General features: G+C 35.4%; 1 protein-coding gene across 4 annotated transcripts in view; it reads left to right on the top strand.

The window, feature by feature from the left end:
- The window catches only part of USP12 (ubiquitin specific peptidase 12), a 123,807-nt gene that overhangs the window by 89,856 nt on the left and 11,956 nt on the right, over positions 1-21,995 (top strand). For all 4 annotated transcript variants that reach the window (XM_069080030.1, XM_069080028.1, XM_069080029.1 and 1 more), the window contains 3 exons: positions 1,165-1,394; positions 13,541-13,617; positions 14,398-14,481. In XM_069080030.1, the coding sequence (XP_068936131.1) occupies positions 1,182-1,394; positions 13,541-13,617; positions 14,398-14,481 (374 nt within the window). In that variant the 5' untranslated portion in view covers positions 1,165-1,181. The remainder of the gene's footprint in view (positions 1-1,164; positions 1,395-13,540; positions 13,618-14,397; positions 14,482-21,995) is intronic.

Raw genomic sequence — 21,995 nt, 5'->3', positions numbered from 1 at the left:
ATAAGAAGGAGTATGACAAAATCTATATAACTCATGAACAAAAATCAGCAAAAAATTTATGCAGTTATATGCACAGCACTGTTGGGTGCTGTGGGAGATACAAAGAAGAATAAGAATTGTTTTAACCTTAAGGAGCAGTAAATCCAATTTGGAGGGACAGGGTACAATCATGTGAAAAGTTAAATAGTTCTGTGAGTGGTTAGGAGAGGGTGTGGAGTTTTAAAGAATATGTAGGATTTGAATAGGTTGCATTCTAGGTGAGCAAATATAGATAGGAAAAGGAAATGATGGGATTTGGAGATGGGTTAAATGGTCCATAGGTTTCACCAGATTGCCAAAGGGGTGCATTACACAAACAGGTTATAAATTCCTCATCTAGTAGTTCATTGCCATCTTTATATAGATGAGTAAAATATGGTGCAAAGAACTGAAGCGATTTGCCCCAAATCTTACAACTAGTTAGTACCAGAAAGTCTAGTTTAGTCTGGTTCTAGGGACTAGAATTAAATTTTCTGATTCCTTTTTTAGTGTTGACTTCTACTACATCAAACTTGCTTTAATGACATAATAGTATTTGATCAGACATAGCTTTTATTCCCTGTTCATTGATCTCACTCTTGTATTTAATCAGTTCATCTCTCTGTACCTCAGTTTCCCATCTAGAAGAATTTGGATAATGATTCTTGTTCAGAGCAATGTCTGTAATTCCTTGCCTTTATGATAAAGTAATTGCATTATTTAATCATTTGTAAATAACCACAGGAGATAACTGTGAATTGTAAAAGTGTATTTATTGTCTATCAGAATAATAGGTTAATTTCCATAATGAAAATAAAGGAATTTTTTATTTTTGGTGAAAATTTCTATGGTAGCCAAAACAAATTGAGGAAGAAATGTTTTAAGCATTTTTTTAAAGGCTCAAGCAGACTATCACAATTATTTGAGGATATTTTCACTTTCTACTTTATATTTTTGGATAAAAATGCTCCCTTTCCTTAACTCAAAAATTATTTTAATATCGAAACAAATAGCTATCTATGATGTATCACCAGCTAAACTGTTCTGATTGATTCTCTCAACTTTGTTTCATTTAATATTGCATATTTATGTGAAGCTATTACCCCTTTGTTAATAATTTAATATTAATTTGTCTTCATGTTATAGAACTTTTTGACAACTACATGCAGCAAGATGCACATGAGTTTTTGAATTATCTACTAAACACAATTGCTGATATTTTACAAGAAGAGAGAAAGCAGGAAAAGCAAAATGGCCGTCTACCTAATGGCAATATTGACAGTGAAAATAACAACAGCACACCAGACCCGACTTGGGTGCATGAGATCTTTCAGGGAACATTAACTAATGAAACCAGATGTCTTACTTGTGAAACTGTAAGTTTTATGTTCAGTTTTTTGCTTAGAAAATTATCATTTTCATATTTGTTGATAAGGGAATAAGAGGTGAACTTGAAAATTGTAACTTATCTTCTTGAAAGATAAATATTAGTATTTATTTATTAATATATTATGTTATAATAATATATTAGTATTTATATTAAGATCAAGTATTTCATATTTTTCTAATTATAATATATTTTATACTTAAAGTTTTAAGCTATTGAACTCATAACAGATCATTTATTGATTTTAATAGCTTATGAGTTTCTGTTTCATTCTACTGATATTTATTGCAAAAGAATACAGTTATTAAAATGGATGAAAGTATAGTAATATCTGTTGTGGCATACCAGTTTTTCATAAAAATCATCTCTACCTTTTAAAGCATAAAAGAAGTCTAAGCTAATGGTTTCTAGGATTTTATGTAGTAATACCTCTCCTTTACACAAAAATTAGCATATTGCTACTTTTCATTAAACGGTTAACAGTTTTTAACTCATGTTAACACAAATTTTTTTTAAAATTGCGACGATTTTGTAAATGCACAAATTATAAAAACTATAGTAAAAATAACATTTATTGATAAAAATCCTTTAAAATTCATATTTATAACTTATAAATTAACTGAAAATATTAAAGTTCTGTGTGGGCTTGTTTTTCAGTACAAAGTTTCTCAATGTGGTGTCATTGATGATATTGTTACTTTTAGTTCTTTTTCATCACAAATTGATTTATATTTGTTTTGAGCTGATTTGTATTTGATTTTTAGCTTTTTACTTTGTTTTTGTATTTCTGCCACTTAAACTCTTTCATCTTTGCTTCAATTAGTTCTTCACCACGCTGGGTTTTCTTTTCAAATCAGTTATTTATCCACCAGAAAGGTAGTATTATTTAACTTTTAAAAACAGATACACTTACATTTAGTTGTTGATGATTTTGAATGGTTACGTAACCCATAACTACTCCAGAGTTAGTAATTTCTTTTAATTGAAGTTTTGGGGAAAAACATTTATCTCGTACTTTCTAAAGACAATGAGGTAATTGGTTCAGTGACATTTTTAGCTTCCACACAAATGTTTAATTTCATATGGACATACTTCTTGTTTGAGTAGCAAGCAATATAATGACATAGTTCATCTTTGTTATGAGATTATGCTGACATTGCCAGTACCAGATCCACAGATATTGAGATAATGTAAGAACACAAATTTGGTCTCCATGCATATACTATATTAATCACTGGACTTTAGAGTTTGAATGAATTTTTTATGTAAATGGACGTATTTATATGGGAGTTTTAGTAGGGAAATATCTGATAGTTTTGACAGTTGCTTAGGTCCATTTCAGAGTTTCTGAAGTTTGCCATGTTTGCCATTAATCCAGATATAGGATTTGGAGCTCACAGAAGATAGTAAAACAAGCTAGTTTTATTGAGGGAAGCTACTCAAAAAATGAGCAGTCAGGGAGAATGATGGAATTAGAGCAGATCTGCTGGACCCTCAGGTAGAATTGAGCAGCTTGATGGGGCCTCAGAGAAAATGGAACACACTTTCCCAAACCAGTGAAAAAAGTCTGTTGGGTTTTATAATATTCATATCATGCTCTAACACCCCAGGCTTGGGGAAAAGGAGCAAGAACCTGGGAACTGGTGCTGATTTATGCTAGTGGGGCCTTTGAAGGCTCCTTGAGAAATGCAAGATGGTTGGTATTCAAAATCCCTGCCTGCAGCAAAGGGGTTTCTGGCCTTTATTGCTGATCTTATTCTTTTGGGGTGACTCAGGTTTTTTTGAGATTTCCTGGGACTTCTTCCTTTACTGGCTTCTATATTCCTCATTCATAGAGGCATTAGACTTTCTGCCTAGTGCTACATGGGACCAGTAAAACTCTTTGTGTAGACAGCCATATGAAAATGTATCTGGAAAATGTTTAACAAAATAAACAAAAATACAACATAAATAATACTAATTTGTAGTTTTAAGTTCATTGTTCAGAAGCAGAATGTTTTTTTCTTTTCTTAATTTGTATCTATTGTTATGAATAAAAAAAGACAACAGTGATAATATGTGTGTGTATATATATTACTATTGTTATTGTTACTATTATGTTATTGTTATTATATTACTATTGTTATTATATGCATATATGTGTGCATATATATGATATTTACTCATAGTAAGGCTAAAAGAAGTCACTTCTGCTTCATAGTTGATAACTTATGAGAAGGAAAAACTTGACTATGTACAGTCCAATGAATCACCACATTAACAACAGATACTACTTGTGACCTCTGTCTTATAGCTGAAACTGCTGAGGCATTCAGGTTGTAAAGAAATCAGGTTTTAGCTTAGTTTAAATAAAAACTTAAGTTTTTGTAAATTGAGCTCTGAGAAAATAGGCAAGTATCTGGCAAAGTGAATAGAGGACTGGCCCTGAAATCTGGAAGCCCTGAATGCTAATCCACAAGAGCCCTAGTCTGGTTAAACCTGTGCTTGTCTGAGCCATAGCCAATTATATGCATATTTCTAGCTGATTACTTGGAAAAGGTAGCTAAAGTTGTTAGTAAAAGAGGTCTGAAACTACATTGAATTTTAGAGCTAAGCAGATGTGAGGATACCAAATCAGCCAAAAAGTTTACATCAATAACATACATGACAAGATGTATGTCGTTTCTTTTTAATTTATATATTCATAATAGCATTTCATTTATCTTGTTTGATTGGGGAATGGGATTTTCTAATTAGCTGAATTTTCTAGTTAAGAACAAATTTTTCATACTCATTAGTTGGGAAAAATTATACTAAGTCCCTTGCAGAATAATTTATGAAGAGGACAGTGAAAGTTCTGGAATATGTCCTCCTTTGTATAGCTAAAAATAAGAAAATAATAGGATTTTACAAATGCCTATTTCTGTAACTTTTGTTTATTTTTTTTTGCTTTTTTAATGAAAATTCTGACTGTTTATCCATTTAAAATATTAGTTATTATATTTTTTAAAATACCCAGCAGTGAAAAGACTTAGTGTGCTTCTGAGAAGACATGGTTCATATAATTTTGGGTCTTGGATGGCTATATTTAATAAATGTAAAATCTTTTAGAGTGATTTCTGAAGCTTCTTTATTTTCAGATTAAGATTTTCCTGCCTTTAACTTAACATCATTGAAAACATTCTCATTCATTGAATACTGATTAAGGGATGTATTTGTTTTATATATAACATATTGAAAAAAAAAACCATTGTTTTTTAGTAAGTCCTTTGTTTATACCCTTCTTAATTCTAAAGCAAATGTGGAGTCTCTGTGCACATCATATTTTTCATTTTAATTCAACAAACTTTTATTAAGCACCTGCAATGTGTAAGACTTTAGGGGTACAAAGATTTTTTAAAACATGACAATCCCAGGCCTCAACTCCCATTGCCCTATTCATTTAGTGTCAGTTTAATAGAATTGTTGATAGGTGTGTCTAAATTGTTGGGAGGTGAAGAAACAAAACTCAAACTTAGATAATTACAGCAAATATCACACTAGTGATGTTAGCTGTCATGTAAGGTAATTTTTAATTTGTATAGTGAGAATAACGCCTCAGGTACCCTGTATGATTGGGAAATGAGATTTTCTAGTTAGCTGAATTTTGTAATTTACTGAATTAAATAAAGTTCTTGGGTTGGTAGATATAGTATATACATAGAAAAACAATAGGTTATTATGGTTAAATAAATTTCTAGTTAATCAGATTACTTTTTTTTACCCTTGTTAAAAATCTTTCTAAAATATTTCAGCATGTAGTTCAATATCTTGCAAGATAGGCACTTGTCAAAGTATGACTCCTTCTCAACCTGTGTAAACTTGCAAAGAATTCCGTAGTGGAGCCACCCAAACTACCAGAAGCCTTCCTGCTAATCAGATGACTTGGTTTCAAATTGCAATTCTGTTATTATCCATACGACCTTGGAAAATTAATTCAATATCCCTGGCTTCAGTTTCAGCATGTATAAATTGAAGGCATTGGACTAAATTATCTCTAGTTCTAAATATGTAATTAATGAAAGAGGACTGGAAAAATAAGTTGCTAATAGATTACAAAGATTTTAATGTTGAGCTAGGAAGTTTGTTTTATCCTTCATGGTAGAATAAATGGTGATTTCCCCTGAAGGTTTTTGAAGAGGAGAGAGGTGCAATCAGACCTGTGCCTTAGAAAGATGATTTTGACAACTTGATCAATTGGAGATAAGAGAAATTTGAGCCGGGAGACCAGTTAAGTTACAACAGTCCCTAGGAATGAGGGTCTAAACTGGGGTTGTAAGGATTGGGTGGAAAGAAAAAAATATAAGAAATGATAGAGAAATAGAATAGACCAGGGTTGGGAACTGATTGGCTGTGAAGGAAAGGGAAAACTGATCTATTTATCAAAATTGGTAATTGAAACAAACCATTGGAATGGATATCACAAAGTGGGAGAGAATATAGTGAAAGAAGTTAGAAGAACAAAGCCTTGGAGAACTCAGAGTGGGAGGACAGTGAATCTAGGGAAAATAATAAATTGAACTTAGCCAAGATAGGAGGAGTTAATAGTCCAGTCTACAAGTATTTATTAGGTACCTACTGTGTATCAGGTACTCTGTGCTAAACAGTGGGTATACAAAAAAGACAAAAAGAACTGTACCTGCTTTCAGGGAACTCATAATCTAATGGAGGAGACTGCATGTAAAAAAACTATATACACAAGAATTTTACTTGATTAATTGTAGATAATTTCAGAGGGAAGGCAGTAGGGCTAAGGAGTACTGGGTAAAGCTTCTTGAGAAGGTGGGAATTTAATTGAGATTTGAAGGAAGCCATGGTATCCAGAAGATGAGAGTTTCTGACTTGGAGGGCAGCCAGTGAAAATGCCCAGTGAGGATATGGAGTGTCTTGTTCAAGTAACATCAAGGAAATCCTGAGAGAGGGAATGGTCAATGAAACAAGCTCCTGAGGGAGATAGAATGAGGATAAGATCAAGGATATAAAGTGAGGATTTAACTTTAGTCTTTAGAATAGGCTACTTCTCTGTTCCAGATTAAAGCAAGAGGTGATAAGGATAGAGTGGTTTTAAGATACTGATAAAGGGTGTCCCAAAACTCTTAGATCATTTTTAAGGTACTAAAGTTTATATGTGGTCATACATACAAGATATATATATATATATATATATATGCAGACAGTATAATTCAAGCTATCTTAAAATTTTTCATAAAATATGAAAAAACATGTCCTGACTATTAAAAAACCCAACCACTTACCTTCTTCTGTTATTCTATAATCTCTGAGAAACAGAAAAAGTCACACTAAAAGAATTTATAATAGCACAGTTTCTCTGGAGAATTCATCAAACATTTCACTTACTTGTTTTATTGATTTATTTATACATTGAAGGTACAAAATAGGATGTCTCGTAGTTGACCCATAAAGTATAACTTCATTTGATAATTCTTATCCCTTTTCATATCCGCACTGTGTAATACAGAGCCTTGTAGGTGCTTAATAAGTGCTTTTTTGACTTATTCATAGTTGCCCTAAAGTATCTCAAATGAGCAAATTTTTGATGTTTGGCAATAAATTATGCTTTGGTAGCTCAGGAATATGTTTCCAAATAAGGAGTGGCAGCCTGATTACCAGCTCTTTTGTGGGAGGAAGATAATTGGATTTCTCTTACCCATACTTCTTATTGGAATGTTCTTAATGTTGAAATGTGAATTCTACTTCTGGTATCTATTTTACTATAATAGAAAGCTAACCTGGAAGCCAGGAAGACCTGCCTCTGACATGTGCTGGCAGTGTGACCCTATACAAGTCACTTTAGCATACTCTTTTTTTTTTTTTTTTGCCTTTTGGAGGGCAATTGGGGTTAAGTAACTTGCACAAGATTACACAGCTAGTTTGTGTGTGTGTGTGTGTGTGTGTGTGTGTGTGTGTGTGTGTGTGTGTGTGTGGGTGTGGGTGTGGGTGTTAAGTGTCTGAGGCCAGAACTGAACTTGGGTCCTCCTGACTCCGAGGCGGGCACTTTTCTCACTGCACCACCTAGCCACCCCACTTTAGCATACTCTTAAAACTCTTGGTAACACTTGCAAAGAAAGTACCAATTTGCATCGGTAGAAGGAGTTTTCTCACTTGCCAGTGTCCGGTACTAATGAAATAACTGATTCAGTCCCATCACAGTGCCTCTCTCTACTTACTGTAATAAAACTCTCAATATGATTAAAGATTTCCAAGCTCCAAACAATGACATTTAACCATGTTAATCAATTAGTAAACATTTAAAGTAAACAGTAAGAAATAAACACTATCCATTGCCTTCACTGAAGCATAGGAGTAGTTATGTTTTTCTATGATTGTCTTTCTATCATGATCTGCCTACCCACTGTCCAAATTTTTTTTCTTTGTTACTTCCTCTTCCTTCCCAGCAGATCACCTCATTTCTGACTTTTCTGAGGAAATTGAGGCTATTTACCCTGAGGCTTCTCATCTCTGTAGAATAGTGAATAGAGTATTAGACTTGGAATTAGGAGACTTGGAGAATTTTTTTTCTTTTTATTGCTAAGTGAACTGTCCACCTAATGGGAGTTTCTTTTTTTTTTTATCAAATGTTTTATTAACTTCTGATTTACATCATTAATTTCCTCCTGATTTTGAGTTACAAATTTTCTCCCTGTTTTTCCCCTACACACCTCCCCAGAATAGCAGTCCCACAGGCTATCCCTTCCTCCAATCTGCTCTCTCCCATATCTTTTCCCATACCCCCTTAGACTTTTTCAGTAAGGCATGGTGGATCTCTATGCCCCGGTGCCTGTATATCTTCTTTCTCAATTACATGTAAGATAGTATTAATATTAATAATAATAATATATATGTAATTTTAAACATTTGATTTTAAATCTTTGAATTCCAGATTCATTCCCTTCCTCCCTTGTCACTCACCCTTACTGAGAAGATAAGCAGTTCAGTATAGGTTGTACATGCATAGCTAATGCAAAACATTAACATAGAAGATATATTGTAAAAGACTGACTATGTTTTCCTCCCTCCTATCCCACCACCCACTTGTTCTATTCTCTACTTTGATCCTGTCCCTTTTCAAAAGTGAGTGCTTCCAACTTTCCTTCTCCCCAGCCTTCCCTCCCTTCCATCATCCCCCCTCTCATCCCCTTCCCCCTACTCTCCTATAGGGTGTGATACCCTAATTAGTGTGTATTTCATTCCCTCCCCGAGCCAAATTCAGTGAGAATAAGGTTGACCCATACCCTTTTGCCTTCCTATTCTTTCCTCCATTGTAACCCTTTTCCCTTGCCTCTTCTTTATGAAGTAGTTTACCCCATTCTGTCTCTCTCTATGTCCTCTTATTATATTCCTCTCTCACCTCTTAATTTTCCCTTTTAAGTATCATCCCTTCCAATTAAATTGGTCCTGTGCCCTCTATCTATGTATACCTGTAAGCATATATACACATATTCACATATGTATTCATATGCCAGTATACCCTCCAATATATATATATATATACATTTGTATTCCCTTCAACTATTTTCATACTGAGAAAAGTTTCATCAGTTACAATTATCATTTTTCCATGTAGGAATGTTAATAGTTCGACTTTCATCAGTAGCTTATGATTTCTTTTCCCTGTTTACCTTCTCAAGCTTCTCTTGCTTCTTGTATCTGAATGTCAAATTTACTATTCAATTCTGATTTTTTCATCAAGAATGCTTGAAAGTCCTCTATTCCACTGAATCACCACATTTTCCCCTGAAACATGATACTCAGTTTTGCTGGGTAGGTGATTCTTGGTTTTAATCCCAGTTCCTTTGACCTCCAGAATATTATATTCCAAGCCCTTCAATCCCTCAATGTAGAAGCTGCCAGATCCTGTGTTGTCCTGATTGTGTTTCCACAATATTCAAATTGTTTCTTCCTGGCTGCTTGTAATATTCTCTCCTTGATCTGGGAATTCCAGAACCTGGCTATAATATTCCTAGGAATTTTCTTTTTGGAATCTTTTTCAGGAGGTGATTGGGTGGATTCTTTCAACCTCTATTTTGCCTTCTGGTTCTAGAACCTCAGGGAAATTTTCCTTGAGAATTTCTTGAAGGATGATTTCTAGGTTCTTTCCCTGCTCGTGGCTCTCAGTTAGACCAATAATTTAAAAATTCTCTCTCCTGGATCTATTTTCCAGGTCAATTATTTTTCCCATGAGGTATTTCACATTGCCTTCTATTCTTTCATTTGTTTGGGTCTGTTTAACAGCATCTTGATTTCTCTTAAAGTCACTAGCTTCCCTTTGCTCCAGTCTAACTCTGAGGGAAAGATTCAACTCATTGAGCTTTTGAGATTCTTTTTTCATTTTTCAAATTCATCTTTTCAAGGCATTCCTCCCCTCATTGCCTTTTTGAACCTCTTTTGCCAACTGAGTTAGTCTGTTTTTTAAGGTATCATTTTCCTCAGTCAGGCTGTTGGCTCTCATTTCGTAATTTTCTTGCATTGTTCTCATTTCTCTTCCCAGTTTTTCCTCCACTTCTCTTATCTGCTTCTTAAAGTCCTCTATGGCCTCTAACCAGCTCATATTTTCCTTTGAAGCTTTTGGTGCAGGAGTTCTGACTTCACTGTCTTCCTCCTGTTCCATGCTTTGCTCCTTTTTGTCCCCAAAATAGGGTTCTGATGTTGGAATCTTCTGTCTACTTTGTTTCCTTTGCCTGGTCATGTTGCCCCTCAGTCACTTGACCCCTGGGCTTTTTGCCACAGTAGAACTCTGCCACCAGACAGGGGAGCTTTCGTCCCAAACACTGGGGTTTTCTCAGTTGCCGGAGGTATTAGATGAGTACCCTCTCTGAGGTCTCCACACGCTCTGGCAAGCTGGACATACACCCCAGGACCTCCACCCTAGACTGCAATCCAGATCCAAGCAGGTTAAAGCAAGAGCGATTACCCCTCAGACTGGTCATTTGGTCCCCCTGCAGTCTGCGGGCCAGGAGCTGAAGCTGCCATGTGGTGCTGGCTGTGCCGGGTGAAGCTGACGCACTTCCGATTACTGGTCCCAAAGTCCACACTGCACTGACCTCTCACTTTGTCTTTAGCATCTTTGTGTTGATAAATCTGGAAATGGCCACAGCTGCTACTGATCTGGAGTCCCTCCAGCTGGCGGCTGGTTAGGCCCACCCTGGGGCTAAAACCTCTGGTTTACGTGGGCCTGGGCTTGGAGCACTGAGCTGGCTGATTCCTGCCAGCCTGCTGGGCTTCCTCAGCTGGAGGTTAGCTTCTCTGTGTCATTTTGTGGGTTCTGCAGCTCCAAAGTTTTTTCAGAGCCCCCTTTTTACATGTGTGGATTGGAGAAGGTGGTAGCTGGAGCCTGGGGGAGGTCCTGCTTCTACTCTGCCCCTAATGGGAGTTTCTTAACTAAAAGAGCAAACCATAATATTTTTAAACAAAAGTTGGTTAGGCAACTAGAATTTTTTTTTCTTTTTGGAGGGGGAAAGGCTGGGCTATTGGGGTTAAGTGACTTGCCCAAAGTCACACAGCTATCTGCTGTGGATGCTGGATTTGAACTCAGGTCCTCCTGACTCCAGGGCCGGTCCTCTATTCACTGCGCCACCTAGCCGCCCCATCCAACTGGAATTTTAAAATTAGAATTACTTTGTGAAAACAATTTCAAGGATTCTTTGTTGCCTGCTGAAATAATAACTTCTTAGCCTGCTTCTCACAACCCCTCCACAATCTCGTTATAAACCTACTTTCAATACTTAGGTCATTCTTTTCCCTTTGTACCCTTAAATCTAGTCAGCCTAGACTACTCGTTCGTCAAAAATTATGTCCTATGTCTTTGTTCATGCTATTTTCTGTACCTGAAATGCTTTTCTATTCTTTGGTTTCCTCCTCCATAAGAAAATCTTTATTTTCTAGAAATCTTACCCATCCTTCAAGACTGAGCTCAAATACCTTATTAATGATGTTTTCCCTGAACCATCTAGAATCTTAGTAGGCCTAATGAATCTGACTCATCTACTCTGACCCTTATCTGACCAAGAATATCTTCTGCAACAGAGCCAAGAAATGGATATCTAGTTCCCATTTGCAAATGTTCCATGGAGGTACACTTGCTAACTTTAGAGCCCATGTCACTTAGGTATAAGTGTCATTATTAGGAAAGTTGGTTGTTGTTTTCCCCCATTGTATCAAGCCAAAATCTGCCTCTGCAACTTTTACCCTTGTTTAGTTTTTCCATCTTCTGGAACAGAAGTAATTCTAGAATAGAAAAAATCTCATCTCTGTTGCATGTAATAGCTTTTCAGATACTTCAAAATAGCTGTGATACTCCCCCTGATTCTTTTTTCTTCAGCCTCATCATGACTTCTTCCTTCATTTGAGATACTTTTGGTGTTGTTTCTAATCCCTAAACCATCCCGGTCATTCCAACTTGTTAGTGCCCTTCCTAAGATGTGGTACCTGAAATTCATAGTCATTTATGGAATCTGAGTGAAAAGGAATCTCAGATATCAGTCTGGTTTCTATCTGTAAAAGAAGCCTTTCAACATCAGTGATGAGTAGTCATCCAACTAGTGATTGAAAATCTCAAGTGAGGAGGGGTTTGTTGCTATTCTTCTGAGAATGATAGTGTTTTTCAGTTGTGTCTGACTCCTCGTGACTCCATTTGGGGTTTTCTTGGCAAAGATACTGGAACTGTTTGCCATTTCCTTCTCCAGTCCACTTTACAGGTGAAGAACTTGAGGCAAACAAGGTTAAATGATTTGCCCAGGGTCACACAGATAGTATCAGAGGCAGGATTTTATAGGAAAATGAGTGTTCTCAAGCCTCAAACTCTATTCACTGTGCCACCTACCTGCCCTGGGAATTACAGTACTTTGTACCATTTCTGTGTGATTGCATGGAAAGAAAGAAAACACTTATTGTTTGATCTCTGTCAAACACTACATGAAGAACCGGTGTTACAAATAAGAAGCAAAAATAGTACCTGCCTGCAAAGAGCTTATATTCTAATAAGAAGAGAAGACCGATAAAGAAATGTGGTGTCCAGGAAGGGGTTCCTTAGTCCAGAAAATCATAGAAATGCTGAGTACAGAGATAGGTGAATAAAGTACGCACATGTTCCAGCTGTAGTGGGAGGAATGATCTGGTTGTTTTATGCGCATAGTAGTTTAGCTGTTGTCTCCCCTTAGAGGGTGAACCCCTGGAGGGCGGGAATTAGGGTTCTGCTTTTCTTTGCTTCCCTTTTACTTAGCAGCCCTGGCAAGCATTTGTAAACGTCTATTGACGGACTGAGATGAAAGGGTTAGAACCTCCCAGGCATTCTTTCTGGTTTCAGTGGCAAGGTAGTAGAGAAAGCACTTTGGATTTGGATTTAACGCCTGGTTTTGAATCCTGATCCTGGTGCTGGCCATTTATTTAACCAAGTCATATAACCTCTGCTTTATCATCTCTAAAGTATGAGATGATTGGACTTAGATGCTCCCGTGGTAACTTGCGGCTCATAACCCCATGATGCTATTCTCTTTTGTGTTATAGTTGTCTAGAATATATCTCCTCTCCCTTACCAAACTATAAACTCTTCTAGAGGACAGTATTTCTTATTTATATTTGTAACTTCCTTTTCATCCATTATAAGACTTTCATTGTATTTATACTACATATGATAATTGACTCAATTGGAGTTGGATTTCCTCAAGTTATTTTCTGCACAAAGTTGTAAAAGTATATCACTTATTTGTTTTTGTCAAGCAAAAGTTAACTATCGCCAACAGATAAGAGAATGTAGTTTTGATTTGATGCTTTAAAATTGTATTTTAAGGGTTGTGATTTTAAAATTATATATTGAAGAAAATATTATACAATTTGAATTGATAAAATGATGAACATTAATCATAAAAACCCACACTATCTTTTCTTTTATTACTAGTAACACTTAGAATCTTAGTATATAAAATTGAGAATGGCAGCTGTTCTTTATTTTTATTGAATAATCCAAATCTTAGTTTACTTACAAAACCTTTTAAAACAATTTGTATGCATTTACTTCTCAGTGCAATGTATTCAGCTTGCTACCACGATTTATAGGCAGAGACATTTGAGAAAATTAATATTCATCTCTTGTTTCTACAGATAAGTAGCAAAGATGAAGATTTTTTAGACCTTTCTGTTGATGTGGAACAAAACACATCAATTACTCACTGTTTAAGGTAGAGTTGCATAACTTTTAATTGATTTTGAAATTCAGTGTGAACATTTTTGACTTGGTATCTTTCCAAATGTGTACATAATTTTCTCTTAAAATATTTTGTTGATCTCTTTTGTTTTTATATTGCACTCCTTTTCAAACATATCACTCCTGGTTCCCCTACTTAGTGAGCTATATTATCTTTTATCATTTTTTGCCATTTTGCTCAGTGTGATGTAAAACATCAGAGATGATTTGCTTTTCTCTTTATTAGAGATTCTTAAAAGTCTTTCATATGGTTTTTAATAATTTGTAGGTTATCTTTTGAATACTACTTAAATATTTCCTTTGATGGCTTGTCTGTCTGTTGACAAATAACTCTTGGTCATATATATTTGTATTAGTTCCTTATATATCTTAGATGTCAGACCCCTGACCAGAAATTTGTGTTGCAAAAATTTGGGAAAATCTGTTTTTATCTTTTGTGTTTTCCTCAGACCCTGTTTTCAATTTATTTATAGATTAAATTTTCTAGATTAGCTAAAATTGCCTTAGCTGTATCTCTAAGAGATACTTGATCTCGTGCATGTGTGTCTCCTTTTATAATCAGGTTGTATGTTTACTTTTGGTTTATTATGGCATATAGTATAAGATATTGTCCTAGAACTAATTTCTGCCAAACTACTTTGCAGTTTTTTATGTAGCTCTTGTCAGTTAGGAAGTTCTTCACTAAGTACTTTGTTATATTCACCATTATTTTCTAACATTCATGATACAATTTTTCATTTGAATTTTTACATAGGGGTTTTAGCAACACAGAAACTCTATGCAGTGAATACAAATATTACTGCGAAGAATGTCGCAGCAAACAGGAAGCACACAAAAGGTAAAATTATTTTCTGAATGTTGGTGATTATTAAATATATACAAAAGATTTTCAGTTCTTATAGAAGGGATACATTCTTGATTTTTTTTTTTCTGTCACCACTTGAAGCTCAATAAAAAAAGTTTATTTTTACTTATAATGGGGCTTTAGAGGCAAAAGGACTGTCTCCAGTTTTTGGTTCAAAAGATCTAGTCCCTACATGACACCTCATAGTCATGTAAAAAAAATTATCTTTATCATTACCATTAATCAAAACTTAATGAGTAGTTTACTGGCTATACACTTAGTATGCCCTCTATGAAAACTACACCTTTGGAGATTTTCTGAATTTAATAATTGCTTAACAACCTCAAAACCAGGCATAATGTTGAGCTTTGAAGTTATCCTGTTTGAGATAAGCATTTTTATGCTTTTTAGGAACAAAACATTGATTTCCTGTCCAATTTTATACCGCTTTTAGAATATTACTAATATAATTTTTTTTAAAATGTAAATGTCAGCAATTACATGGGTTTTTTTTTTTCTGCAAGTAATCATATCCTGGATTTTCAGAAACATTCCTCATTTCAAGAGAAAAAAATGCACTTTTAGGGGTGGCTAGGTGTCGCAGTGAATAGAGCACTGGCCCTGGAGTCAGGAGGACCTGAGTTCAAATCTGGCCTCAGACAGTTGACACACTAGCTGTGTGACTTTGGGCAAATCACTTAACCGCAATTGCCCTCCAAAAAGAAAAAAAAAATGCTTTATTGAGGCTTTGCAAAAAGGAATAATAGTCTTAGGTCAGATCATATGTCCCAATTTTGGCTTTAGTTAGTCAATGAAGGTTTTAATTAACAAGATTTTCTTTAAAAATTAATGTACTTATTAGGTAGGAATTTTAATGGTTATTTCTCTTTGTTAATGAAGAAAAGCATTAATTGATTAAAACAATATCCTCTATGTGTGATTGGAACTTTGCTACTATCTGTAAAATGATTAATTAGTGTATATTTGAAGATAGAAGGTCTTTGAGTTTAGTTCCAACAACAGACCATATCTGTATTCTGAGGGTTAAGCTTTGCTATGTATGCAGCATCAGTAGGCTGACCACTTGCTGATAAATTCTTTGGCTGTGGCAACCTATGAAACAAAGAAACTTTAAAAATGCACTTAACTCCTGTATGGCCTTCTGCAGTTACTGTAACAGAATGAAAAAAGTAAAGTGTGGTAAGAATCATACTTCCTTTAGACCTTCTATAAATGTTAATGAAATCTTTTTTCAGTGACTGACAAAAGGGCATACTACAATCTTTGCATTCCCCTAAATGATACTGAAAAAAAAGAAAGTTGTAGTTAAGTAAGTGGATAGTCTTGAGTAAAAGTGTGCTTTTTAAAAAGTGAAATTCCATTCAAGTATGAAATAGTTTGACTTCTCTGACTTTATGGTCCTGTCTGACTGAATGATTACTTAAATTGAATTGTTTGTAAATTCAAGCAGATTATGTATAGATCTGATGTACATGGTGTTGTGGATTAGGCATTAGGTTGAAAGATTGCCATGTTTGTGTTCAAATTCTGCCTTTGACATTAGTTATGTGACCTTAAGTAAGTTATTTAGCCTTTTTGGGTAACTCTCTAGATTTATCTGTCATAAGCTGAATTACTTAGGAATCATATAGCTAGCAAAAACTTAATATAATTGACCTATTTCAGTATTATAATTGAATAAAAATTCAACTTAATGTCATTTTAATTGGATTTATTCTGTCATTTGGGAATGAATCTGGTAATATTAGTTGGGGATAAATATATCTATGGTATTGTTGATTTTTGTTGTGAATAGTAATTGATGGACATTGGTGCTCTATTTTGATAATTATACTCTCAAGGTTGTTTAGTACAGGTAACTGTACTAAATGTTAAAATGGGGAGACATGTTTATGTAGCATTTTATCCATGTAGGTACTTTGAATTTACATTCAAATGATCTAATATTATTGAGTTGGTAATAAGACATTTTTATTTTCCATTTATATACTTGGATCTCGTCAGCTTCAATTGTTTCGTTTATCTTCTTTATGCAGGTTACTCCAAAAATGTGTGTTCTTTCAACTATCCATTTATATAGAGAACCTCACAAAAAAGCCAGCAAGGATCTAATACTGAGTGGTAAGGGAAGTATAAGTAGGAAGGAGGATTAACAGGAAGATCCTTACAGCTTAGGCTAAGGAACTAGCAAAATGGTTATGAATATATATTAAGTAATTACTATGTGCCATACACTGTTCTAAATGCTGGGCATACAAATGGGGGAAAAAATACAATCCCTACCTTCAAGGAGCTTAAGATACAATGAGGAAAGACAACACACAAAAGGAAGCTAAAAAGAACAGGGGAGTAGGTATGTTATGGCAGGTATGGTGGAAAATTCATAGATGTCCCCGAGTAGAGCAGTCAGATGAGAAATGAGTTGATGTCTCAACTGAGCTCCCTCCTTAAATGGAGTTTTTGGAATTCCAGTGCCACTCTCCAAATAGAGGGGCAGAAGATAGTGATGAGGAGGGGTACCAAGCTGATGAAATCTTTCAGGATGATGAGGTTTTCCCAATAGTGGGCAGAGTGGAGAAGTTAGAGATGTCTTAGAATAGTGCAGCCAGGTGAGAAATGAGATGTTCAAAATGCCTCCTGCAAGAAGATAACCAGTTCATACAATGCCAAAAAAATCACACAAATTTTATGTACTCTAGGAAGTTATCTGTGTGCCACAAAATGGCCTGTGTGTCCCACAGGCTCCTTGACTCTCTTTCTGGTATCTGGAGAAAATCTGGAAATTGGCATGGTTTGATGGTTGCCCTTTGCATTAAGTGGCTTCTGTGTTCTCCTGGTCACCTCAGAGGAGCAGAATAGGAAAAAAATTCTCTCTAGACTTGACCAGCAACTGCACTTGTACATTAATTATAAGAAGTAAAAGAGTGAGCATAGTACCATGCTGGAAGCTGGGATTCAGTTGCTGTTGCACCTCCCTTCCCCACCTCTCTGCCTGCAACCCTAGAAGGCAGCATTTGACTATCTGATGTTCATGATAACCAAAAGATGTCCATGAAGATAATGGTAATTTGCTAGCATCTCTTTCTGAGAATGAGAAAGAAATTTAACAAAGAACTTGATAAGACCCTTTAAATTAAATCAGCATATACTTAAGCATGGAGAAGGATAAAATGCTTAGAATGAACGGGAACGAACTGGAATTAGATTATTTATGAAATCAACTGTCTGTACCAACCATGTATTTACTAAAAAGAAGAAACCATATTCAGTGTCAGATTCAAAGAAATTATAAAAATGAGAAACTATGACATGTATTGGAGACAATTACACTCTGACTTAAAGTACTGACAGAAATATGAGAAATGGGTAGTGGAGTAGACATTGACACCAGTTGTCATCATTTCATGAGGAATTTTAAACAATGTAAAGAAGTTAACACGAGGAAGACATCAGCCCTGAAAACTCGTAGCAAGGAAACTTATGATTTCCTTAGTGACTCGAAAGACATGCCACGCTAACAAAGAATAAATTTGTTAAATGCTATGTAAAAGACATTCAGTTAATGAATGGTTAAAAAAAAAATTGTGAATAGGAAGTTCTCAAAAGAAGAAATCCAAGCCTTCTATAGTCCTATGGGAAAAAAATGCTCAATATCTAATAATTAGAGAAATAAAAATTGAAGCAACTCTGAAGTTCCACCTCACATTCAGCACATTAATGGATTGTTGGAGAAGCTTTGTATTTGTCCAGTTGTTCTAGGAAGCAGTTTGAAACCATAACACAAAAGTCACTAAAATGTACATACCCTTTGAATCTAGAGATTAGGCATATACCTGAAAAAGGCCAAAGGAAAAGGAAAAGGTCCTATCTGTACAAAAGAAAAATACATATAACAGCTCTTTATAACAACTAATTTCAAAGAATGCTTGTTAACTGGGAAATAGATAATGGTGTGTGACTATAATGGAATATTATCATGCTATATAAAATTATAAAAGAGGTAGTTTCAGAGAAACCTGGTAAAGACTTATGAACTGATAGAAAATGAAGTTAAGCAGAACCAGGAGAACAATCACTAATATAACAGAAACACTATAAAAATGAACAATTTTGAAAGACTTAAGAACTGTAATCAACCATGATTCTGGGGAACCAAAAATGTTACCCACTTCTTGATAGAGAGGATGGTCTAATTGTGCAGAATGAGACACTGCGCTAAGTTTTTGTGTTACCAAGGCAAAAAACTACTGCCCTCCAGGAACTCACAATCTAATGGATGGAACATTAGCTAGCAAACAAATGTACAAAATAAGCTTATTTACATAGTAAATAAGAAATAATTAAGGGAGGGAAGGCACAGAATTAAGAGGAATTGGAAAAGCCTTCCTATTGGAGGTGATAATTGAGACTTGAAGGCAGCTGGGGAAGTCTGTTGTCAGAGCTAAGGAGGGAGAATGTTCCAGGTAGGGGAGACAATGAGAGAAATTCCCCAGAGCTGAGAGATGGAATGTCTTATTCATGAAACAGCCAGTATTGCTGGATTGAAAAGGTGGGGAGAGGGATATATTAAGGTTTTAGAAGACTGGAAAAGTAGGGAGGGCTAGATTATGAAGCACTTTAGATTCCAAGCAGAATTTTGTATTTGATTCTGGAGTAGATTGAGAGCCATTGAAGTATATTGAGTAAGAAGTTGGTATAGTCAGATCTGTACTTCAGAAAAGTCATGTTGGGGATTGAATGGAGGATGGAAAGGAGTGGCAAGAGATTTATGGCCTACCAACCAACCTGTAGGCTCTTGTGACAAGGGCCTGTATTTGGATAGTGGAGGTGTTAGGGAAGAGTAGGCATGTTTGAGAGATGTAAAAATGAAATCGACAGGCTGTGGCATGAGATTGCATGAAGTAGATGAGGTTTGTCTATTGCCCACATTGAATTGCCTTAGATCTAGTCTGTTCTAGCATCTTCCAGGTGCTGTGTGTAACATGTGCTTGATGTCCTCTCAAGAAAAAACAAACGTGCATGTCAGGGGGTAGGATGGTTTTGGAAAAGCAGATAGCTTTTATTATCTTGGGTGATAAGGTTGTTGTGAATAAATGGCTTTATGAACTATAAAGCCCTATATAGTGTGTATTATTATTGTAAATCTATTCACTTTTGGGGGGGAAGCCTCTAGGTGGCACCTTAGTGCACAGGGCACTAGGCCTGGAATCAGGAAGACTCAGACACTTACTAGCAATGTAACCTTGGGCAAGTCACTTAACCTCTGTTTGCCTTGGTTTACTCAATTCTGAAATGGGGATCATAACAGCAGCTACCTCTCATGGTTGTTGTGAGGATCAGATGAGATAATATTTATTAAGTGCTTAACATAGTAGGTCTTATATAAATGCTGATTCTCTCCCTCCTTTTTCTCAGTTCTTGTCCTTGACTTCTCTGTAGCATCTCACACTGTTTCAATATCTCCTGAATAGTCTTCATTCTCTACCATTTGACCATTCCTTTCCAGTATTGCTGGATTATCACCTATATGTTACATCCTAACTCTGAGTTTACTTCAAGGCTCTGTGCTAGACCCCCTTTTCTCTCTGTTCTCAGTGAATTCATTGGCTTCTATGAGTTCAATTATCTCTAAACAGATGACTCCAGATCTATATATCTAGCCTTTGTCTTTGCTGAGCTCTAATTCCACATCACCAAACTGCCTGCTGAACATTTCAAATTGATGTCTCATAGACATCTCAAACTAAAATGCTCAAGATAGAACTCATATTTTTCCCTCCAAACTTACCCTGTGCCTGACTTACAATAAGTTTTCTGTCAAAAGCACCACCATTCCTCTGGCCATGCAACTTTGTATCCTCAGCATTCTTTCCAATTCCTCATTCTCCCCCACCCTATATCCTTTGTCAATTTTTCCACCTTTCCAACAGCTCTTTCTTCTACCACCTTTCATCTACACTCACATGGCCAACCAACATTTCCCTCACTCAGGCTTTCGTTATTTCTCACCTGGCTTATTACAGTAGTCTCCTAATTGTATTCTTTGTGTCAGATCTTTCACTAATTCATCTACACAGCTGTCAGAGTGGTATTTCTAAGACCCAAGTCTGACCAGTTACTCTTTGCTCCAAAAATTCCAGTAATTACCTGATATCTCTAGGATGAAATATGAAATGCTCTGTTTGACATTTAAAGCTCTTCAAAACCTGGTTCCACCCCACCTTTTTGGGATTATTATATTATTATTAATTATTGTATGTATTATATATCATTAATTATTATATAATTATATTATATATCATTATATGTTGCTCCCTTTTATTTCCAAATTTGCCTTCTTACTGTTCTCATACATGACACTCTATCTCCTCTTGTCTTTGTGTCTTTGAATAGGATGACCCCCTTGCCTGAATTGAACACCCTTCTCACTACTGTTTCCTTCAATACTAAGCTCAAACACTTTGTGCATGCCATTTCTTTAATTCTGTCTACTATAAACCCTATCCCCTGTAATTATTAGTGCCTTTCACTCAAAATGACCAGGAATTTATTTTGTATATATACTTATAAATACAGGTTGTCTCATGCAATAGTACATAAATTTATTAAGGGAAAATTAGTTTCATTTTTGTCTTTCCAAGCACAGTGCCTAACATATAAATGCCTATTGATTGATTACTGTTTTCTCTGAATAGAAATTCTCTCCCACTCTTGATGATACTCTTACTGACCTGAATGCTTCATTTAAAAAAGTAACTGCTTATTGTCACATTATAAGACTTAAAAATCTACAAAATAAAAATAGACTTTGATTTAGGACTTTAAAAGACACAGTGTAATTCTTAGCTAATTACCTTAGGTTTTCATAGAGCAAACTTTGGCAGGTCTTACCAAAACTAGAAAGGAAGGGCTTTGAATATGAGGTCAGCAATCAACCCTTGTCTTCTGTCTGATGATGACCCTAGGTAGATTTGCAGACGTTTGTCTCTAGAAGGTTGTCCTCTAGGTGATGATTTTGTTTGGTTGTAACAACTCTAGGAACTAGACTTTTAACACATATATCAATTTGCTTTATGTTGCATTGCAGACACATTGACAAAATCATAGATTACCGGACTTGGAAGGGACGGCTGAAGTAATCTAATAAATAACATCACTTTCATTTTACTTTTGAAGAAGCTAAAGGCCAGAAAAACTAAATGACTTATCTAAGGTCACATAGGAAGTAAGCCTCAGTTATTGGAACCCAGGTCCTCTGACTCCAGAGATTCTTTTTTCACTATACTTGTGGCTTGATAAGAGTATTATCGAGATTTGATGATTTTATTTTTAAAAAGCCTTCAAGAAGGCACTGTTCTTCAAAGTTGAGAGTTTTGCTTTTATTCTTAGTGTACTTTGTATATTATTAGGTAAAGTTTCCTCTCCCTAACACCTCTCAGACTTTCCTGTATTTCAACCATACCACTAAAATTGATTATTTTTTCTGT

This window comes from Petaurus breviceps, unplaced genomic scaffold (genome assembly GCF_028583685.1).
Source record: "Petaurus breviceps papuanus isolate PSGF00001 unplaced genomic scaffold, PetGlider_PUasm1.0 91133, whole genome shotgun sequence".
Classification (NCBI taxonomy): domain Eukaryota; kingdom Metazoa; phylum Chordata; class Mammalia; order Diprotodontia; family Petauridae; genus Petaurus; species Petaurus breviceps.
Note: the sequence above shows the minus strand (reverse complement) of the source record. Positions and strands in the feature narration are given on the sequence as shown.